The sequence below is a fragment of the Triticum dicoccoides genome, chromosome 5A (assembly GCF_002162155.2).
Source record: "Triticum dicoccoides isolate Atlit2015 ecotype Zavitan chromosome 5A, WEW_v2.0, whole genome shotgun sequence".
Lineage (NCBI taxonomy): Eukaryota > Viridiplantae > Streptophyta > Magnoliopsida > Poales > Poaceae > Triticum > Triticum dicoccoides.
Genome location: NC_041388.1, coordinates 38833702 through 38840622, shown reverse-complemented (window position 1 = coordinate 38840622; position 6921 = coordinate 38833702). Strand labels below are relative to the sequence as shown.

Genomic DNA, 6921 nt, shown 5'->3' with positions numbered 1-6921 from the left:
ATGCAGTGGATATTATATATGTGCAAAATTTCAAGATCAAACTCCATCTCATCTGCCAGATAAATAGCAATAATAATCACTGAATATTTTTTTTTTGGAATATATTGCGCGGTTGATTAACTACCTACACCGTGCTATACTAGCAGACACGCAAGACCTGCACTTGGATACAAAGGGAAGTAGTGCCTATTTTCAGTTAACCCTTTGAAGGAAGACCTGCACTTGGATCTTTGACAACTGCCTGCCTTCTGCTTCAGTGAATGCTTTCAGTAAGTATGACATATATATAAACTGGCAGTTCTCAAGAGGAAATGTAAACCCATAGACATGTAAAGTAAACCCATCAATCATACAAAGGGGGAAGTACAAACTGTCATCATACATAAAAAATCAAGCTTTGCCCCAACAGTGGGCACATGAACCATCATAGACATGTATAAAAATCAAGAAAGATCGAAGAACCAACGCTTCTTTCCTAACTGTCAACCAGGCTCAGTTGACTTACTCAAGCAATCATTCAAGCAATTTAGAGGTAAAACACAGCAGCTCGCCACGAGTGATCATCTTCGTCGCCGTCGCCGGTGGTGGCAAAGGAGCCGACGAGCAACTCAAGCTCGAGCAACTCATTCGAATTCAGACTTAAACGCAGAACGCCAGGACTGATCGTCGTCTTGGACAGTGGACGACTCCCTGGGCGCATCCTCGCTGCGGTAGAACCCCTCCAGGGCCGACTCCGGCAGCCGGCTCTCCGCCAGGTAGTGCTTCATCGTCTCGATCTCCACCTCGTGCTTCTTCCTCATCTTCTCCACCTGCTTCTTCAGCTTCTGGTTCTCCTGCAGCATGGCGGAACTCCTCTCCTGCAAAGCAAACAAGCCAAAAAATGAGTTTCTTCCAACTCATATTGACCCAAAAATGGTGGTGCTCTGAAGTTTGAACCGGCCGGACGGACCTTCTCTTGCGTGGATGCCTCCTCGGCTTCCCTGAGCCTCACGAGCAGCTCGCCGGCGGCATGCACCGCCTCCGCGGTGTCCCGGAGCTGGACGCGGAGCCTCCTGTTCTGCTCCCTGAGCTGCGCCCGCTCCTTCTCCCGGTCGATCCTCACCGTCGACAGCTCCGCGGCGAGGGCGGCGGCGAAGGCCGTGCCGCAGCCCTTCTTGCCGGCCCTGGCGGCCGCCCTCTTCACCTCCGCGATGCCCCCCATGACGCCGCGGTGCCGCTCGAGGAGGTCGTTGTACAGCTCCTGGAGCTCCACGTAGTGCTCGATGATCCTGGCGTGGCCGTAGATGGCCCGCTGGAGGGCGTCGTCCAGCTCCTCCGTGCACTTCTTCTCGTCCCGGAGCTCCGCCTCCGTCTTCTCCGCGTGCCTCCGGCTCGACTCCAGGTCCACCCTCAGCTCCTCGGTGAGAGATATCCATTTGCTCTCGGACTCCGTCCATTTCTGCCGCTCTTTCTCCAGCCCGTACTCCTGGTCCGTGCTGCCGTTCCTTATCTGATCCAGAAGGCTGTCGTTTGCTGTTGATCCGTCCGTGAGAAGCTTTACTTGGTCCTTCAGCCTCTGGATCTCGCCTTCAAGTGCTTCCCTCTCATTCACATCGAGTGGCATTTTGCTATCCTCACATTGTTCAGCAGTTAGTTCCCTCATAGGCATAACATCTTCTGGTCCCTTCTTTTGTTGCCCAATCTGCAATTGAGCAGAGAAAATTGTCAAGGAATGGAAATGATAATTGCCTGAAGAAACTTATTCACAACTCACAAGTAAAACACCACATACCAAGTTGCTCAACTCCTTGATCTTAGCTCCCTGTTCTTCACATAAAGCTTCAAGCTCAGCCACTCTCTTAGAGCCAGTAGTCGAAGAGATATCACCGTCCTGGTAGAGTAAAAATGTGTAAGCAGGTGCCAAGATTTGATGAGTACAAACTCTGCCAACAAAATAGCATACCTGGAGGGAAGCATTAGCCAAGTCATTGGATGTGACAGCAGTCGCCGTTACAATCTGCTTCTCTGAGTTGATGTCCTCTGAATGGTCCTCATTTGTATCCATTGCTTTCTTGCAGGATGAGCAAATGGTAGAAGCCGAACTGGCGTCCCCCTCCGGTAAAGCCTCAAGGGCTGAACTTGCTTTTGCTGACTGGCGGGGGTTCAGTGCAAAATGGTCAAATGAAAGGCCAACAAACGATTTTCGTGGTGCTGGAGGATTCTGCTGATGATACTCTATAATGTGCAGGCCCCGTTGGAGACTTGCGGCCAGCGAGTCAGTGGGACTAAGCTTGCTCGATTGTAAGGAGGAACGCACTGCACTCTTCCTATACGTTTCCAAATCGGCTTCTCCTGGGCTGGATTCACCAAGCTTGCTCGGAGAGAACCCTGGCGACGCAATGCTCCTTCTTGCCTTGTGGATCTTTGGAGAAGAGCAGAACGTCGCGTCTTGGATTGGGCTCAGCTGTTCGGAAGCACTAATTGATAGAACAGATTTCCTGTCAGAAACCTGGTCATGATCAGCATTTGTATTGCTGTGCATTTTCTGGGGCTCTTCCTGAAGTGGGCCTTCACTGTCATCTATGACAACCTGATCATCATGTTCCCATGGTATTGGACTGTCCTCTCCACTCTCTGCATCCATGAAGTCATCAAGAGTGTCTTCAGATGAAGAATGAATCTTGCTAATCTGATCACGCAGTTCATGCACATCATCTTCATCCACATCCATTTCATCATCTGTCTCAACTTCAATATGGGGCAAAATTATAGAGCGATTGAGGCTCACACGCAAACTGTGCAAGCTCGCTCGAGCAATTTGTGCATTGAAGTATCCAGTCTCAGATGTTGCGTGCTCTCCAGACTTGGTTCTTACAAGTTCATCCTGCAGGTCATAGAACACAATTAGCAAATTTGCAAATTTCTGTAAACTGTTGCCACATATGTCTACTCTCTACTGTGCTCCTGTAGTACCTTCAGCTGACGGATCTGATCACTCAGACCATTAACATCATCTTCTGATATCTCATTTACCACAGCTTTGTTCGGCATGAGCTTTGTTCGCTCACCAAACCTTAGCGTGCTTAAAGTCTCAGACCTGCATCTGCATTTCAGGGGAACATGCCAACTTAAGAAACTGTAGCATACCCCCTAATGATAAAGCGCTCAAGAAAATGCAAGGGGCATATGAGAATTCCAGAGCCAAACATACCTGTGCTCTGAAGAAATGGAACACAAAAATGTAGCCCTTGAATTGCCGCCTAGCGTATCCTTCAGCACATGTGTCAAACGGGACTGGCTGTATGGCAATTCATCTTCCTGGGGCTTTGGTTCTTCTGAAAGAATATTGACTAGTTTCCTAAAACCACAGTGTGCAAACGTGAGATATCTGCCTTTTTACATTCTTGTTAAAGAGGCAATGATGTTTTAGTGTCAATAATTGCAAAAATATCAACCACACAATCTGAATGTTTTTGTTACAAGAAGGATCAGTAAATATGTATAGTAACAAAAATATCAATCATGCAATCCCAATAGGAAAAATAATTGTGTACTTATCACTAAACAACATACCCGAGGCTTGAGAGAGACTTCTTAACGTATCTTTCCTCTCGTGTAATGTTCTTGCCAGCGCCATCACTTTCATCAATATCAACACCAGCTAGATCAACAAAGGTAATTTTGCTAGTTTTTGAACTACTAAAGCCATTTGATGACAAATCCTGCAATATTAGTTGAATAAAGTAAGATAAATCACCAAATTTATATCCTCTTATCAGCAGACTATTCAAAATGAAGTAAGATAAATCACCACATCTACATCGGCTGATCAGGTGCAGACATTTCAAATTAGAGTAGAATGAACTAGCAGGATATTGAACTTTTGATGAGCTCTAGCACTGATACGAATATATGATTACTACAATATTTGCAGTCAAATTAATGGCTGTAAAGTGCAAAATCTTATGAGGGGAATATGATTACCTTGCTCCAAGCTTCAATGACACAAGTGAATATCACGTGAGAACGTGAATTTTTCAAGTTCATACTATCAACGCCAATTTTTCTTTTTGTCAGGCCCTGCAAAAGGAAGCAACTCATGCTAAGCATGACATATATGATTGGAAACTTTGGTATCAAGATAACTAGCGACAACCCTAGAACAATGGCAGACTGAAGCACATGATGGTTATTGTACATATCACACCAGATACAGCAAAATAGTAATGGTGCTGAGAGAGCATGGTGAAAAGCAATTATCATGAATTGGTGCGATCTAAGCATTATAATTGCCGCTGGGTTTCCAAATAAGCTTTTTGGGTAGCTCTAACTTAGTCACTGTAGAGTGCACATAATTGTTCATGCAAACAAGGATTGCCTTTCTGGACAGAATAGAAATACCAATTTTGAACTTTCTTCTTAAAAAAACATAATCACGGTGCGCTATTCCCTGTAACACTAACTAGACATGAGCTTCAATTATCCTATTGGTTTCTCTGAAAACCATGCATCAACTATATTTTTTAATCACTGAATCAAGAATTTTAACAATTTTTAACTTTCTTAACACTAACTAGACACGAGCTTCAGTTATCCTATTGGTTTCTCTGAAAACTATAAATACACACAATTAAATAGTAATAAGTACGTATTGGTTAGGCCTCTCACAATACCTTCATCAAGATCTGATTTACATCCTCGACTGTCGATACATACTCCTCGGTCAAGTTTTCGACATGGACACCATTGCCAGTGGTCTCTCTTATCTAAAAGGGTGGAGCTGGGTAAGATATCCATATAAACCAGGACAAGTGCACGTTTCAATGTAACTTTCTTGAGTAAGAATATACCTGAAGATTACGTTGAGATGGATCAAGCAGGTCATTGATCTGCTCATTAAATACCTGCAAGAAGTTGGAAAGCAAAGAAAATAAATATTCAGTTCCGGGTTCAGTTCTCAATCCTGGAAGCATTGTTCAGAATATTTCAGCTCTGGAAAACCATGTATCTAGATGTAGTATTCGTCGGTTTTCTAAGTAAGGACCTCCAGAAAGGTGCAGCGGCACTGGTAACTTGTGTGCTTCTCAGGGGAGCTCTCTTCGTTCTGAAACAGGAAAAGAACAATTCAACAAGAGAATCGAAGCAGCTTAACTGAAAACTGCCGGGAACTAGAGATAAAGAAAGGGCTCTTACGCCTTGGATTTGGGAGAAGAGGTTCTGGAAGAAGCGAGGCACGATCCCCCGGTCGGCCCGGTCGGAGCGGTTGTCGAACATGGCGGCGAGGGGCCCCCACATGGTGTATGTCTTCCCTGTGCCACTCTGGTATGAATCCATGCGTAAAGGCGTCAGCAGCAGCAGCAGCAGGAACAGAGAGGACAGTACAGACGAAAACGCAGTACCTGGCCATAGCAGACGAGGGAGGTGTTGAATCCGGCGAGGGCGCTGTGGATCATGGGCACACCCACCAGATGGAACGCATCCTCCTGCCAATCACCAATTCACCATCAACCACAGAATTAGTCTCATGATTACGGCAAAGCTCCACCAAAGCAAGCAAAGCTGCTCCGACTGACGGAGCAGAGCAATTGGAAGCAGAGGTTACCTGGGAAGCCCTGTCGTCGAGGAACCCGTCGACGGCGAAGGCGCGGTCGCCGACGGCGATGGAGTCTGGGGAGGTCTTGCGCACGAAGAAGAGGTCCTTGCCGTCCACCGGCAGGCTGACCGCCGGCCGCACCCGCACCACGACCTGCCACAACCGTCACCCCGCGAGATCTGTAAGCGTAAGGGCGACCGACCCGTGGAGAAGAAGCGGGCTCGTCGCGTGAATGAATGAGCGGACGGTGCGTACCTTGACGGCGGGCTCGTCGTCGACCGGCCGCTGCTGGGCGGGCGCGGCCGCCGGCTGGGGAACGGGGACGGGCTTGGACAGGCCCGGCGGCGGCGTGGAGGGTTTGCCGGCCGGGGAGGGCGGGGCGGCGGCGAGGTTGGGGTGGAGGTTCTCCTGGTCGTCGGCGGGGGAGGCGACGGAGAGCGGGGAGAGGGACCGCGCGCGCGAGGTCTGGCGCTTGAGGTTCCACCGCAGCATCTCCATGGCTGCCGCCCGCGCGAGATCGACTGGATCTGCTGCTGCTGCGGCCGGATCGAAGGGGGAGGAGGAGGAGAGGGGAGACGGTGGGACGGAGGCGCTTGCTTGGGTTGGAGATGTAGATGTGCGTGCGTGCGCGTGTGAGGATGGCTTGGCTGGCTGGGTATCCGTTGCGATTCAAAAACTTTTGAAATGGGGATGCGCGGGACTGGTGGAGCGCCGTTGGGTGGATTGGAAGGGAGTGCGGCCGTTCGGAGCAGAAAGCCGCCAAGACAACTCGCGGAATAAAAACCAGGTGGTAATAATAGAAGATTCCCATGTTACTCCCTCCGTTCGAAAATACTTGTCGGAAAAATTGATGTATCTAGACATATTATAGTTCTAGATACATCTATTTTTATGCATTTCTTCAACAAGTACTTCCGGACAGAGGGAGTACTTTTTATTTCCTTTTAACAAAGTCAGCTTTTTTAGGATGAAAAAAGGTCGGCCAGGGCAACAACAAGGGGCACCATCCGATTTAGCCGAGTGGCTGTCCAAGGGCATGTTTGGACCGGAACCCTTCTCCAACGGGCCCCATTTGTTCGTGGACAGCCCGTCGCCCCGTTTCAGCCCTAGCCATGGGAAATAAGACCTCCCTTTTCTCACTCTTCTTTTCACTCCTCCTTGTTACCTTGTCACCCTCTTCCCCACCGACCAAAACCCCATTCCGATGCCCCTATCGCCGTCGACCACGCTGACGAGGAGCTGCTATAGGCATCTCGCACCGCCTGGTTGCTCCACATGATCGAGGGAGCTACTTCAGGTTCCAACTTAGCATCTCTATTTTCATCGTTGCTCCCTCTCAATTGGACTCT

The 6921-nt window shown here is 48.4% G+C and overlaps 1 protein-coding gene across 1 annotated transcript; it reads right to left on the bottom strand.

The window, feature by feature from the left end:
- Window positions 1–324: 324 nt before the first annotated feature.
- Window positions 325–6306, bottom strand: LOC119298959 (kinesin-like protein KIN-12C). Its single transcript, XM_037576268.1, has 15 exons — window positions 5828–6306; window positions 5582–5725; window positions 5379–5462; window positions 5173–5298; window positions 5024–5083; window positions 4830–4883; window positions 4653–4745; window positions 3964–4059; window positions 3553–3701; window positions 3191–3337; window positions 2953–3082; window positions 1943–2863; window positions 1772–1870; window positions 950–1681; window positions 325–857 (listed from the first exon to the last, which is right to left on the bottom strand). The coding sequence occupies exons 1-15, from the start codon at window positions 6068–6070 to the stop codon at window positions 624–626; spliced, it is 3312 nt and encodes a 1103-aa protein (XP_037432165.1). The 5' UTR covers window positions 6071–6306; the 3' UTR covers window positions 325–623.
- Between the last annotated feature and the right edge of the window lie 615 nt (window positions 6307–6921).

Excerpts from the sequence above, each read along its gene's own strand:
- LOC119298959 (XM_037576268.1), bottom strand. The coding sequence starts at position 6,070 with ATGGAGATGCTGCGGTGGAACCTCAAGCGCCAGACCTCGCGCGCGCGG. Across the intron at positions 5,084-5,172 it reads TCTTCTCCCAAATCCAAGGC|AACGAAGAGAGCTCCCCTGA; the intron begins GTAAGAGCCCTT and ends TTCCTGTTTCAG. Across the intron at positions 3,338-3,552 it reads AAGTCTCTCTCAAGCCTCGG|GAAACTAGTCAATATTCTTT; the intron begins GTATGTTGTTTA and ends CTGTGGTTTTAG.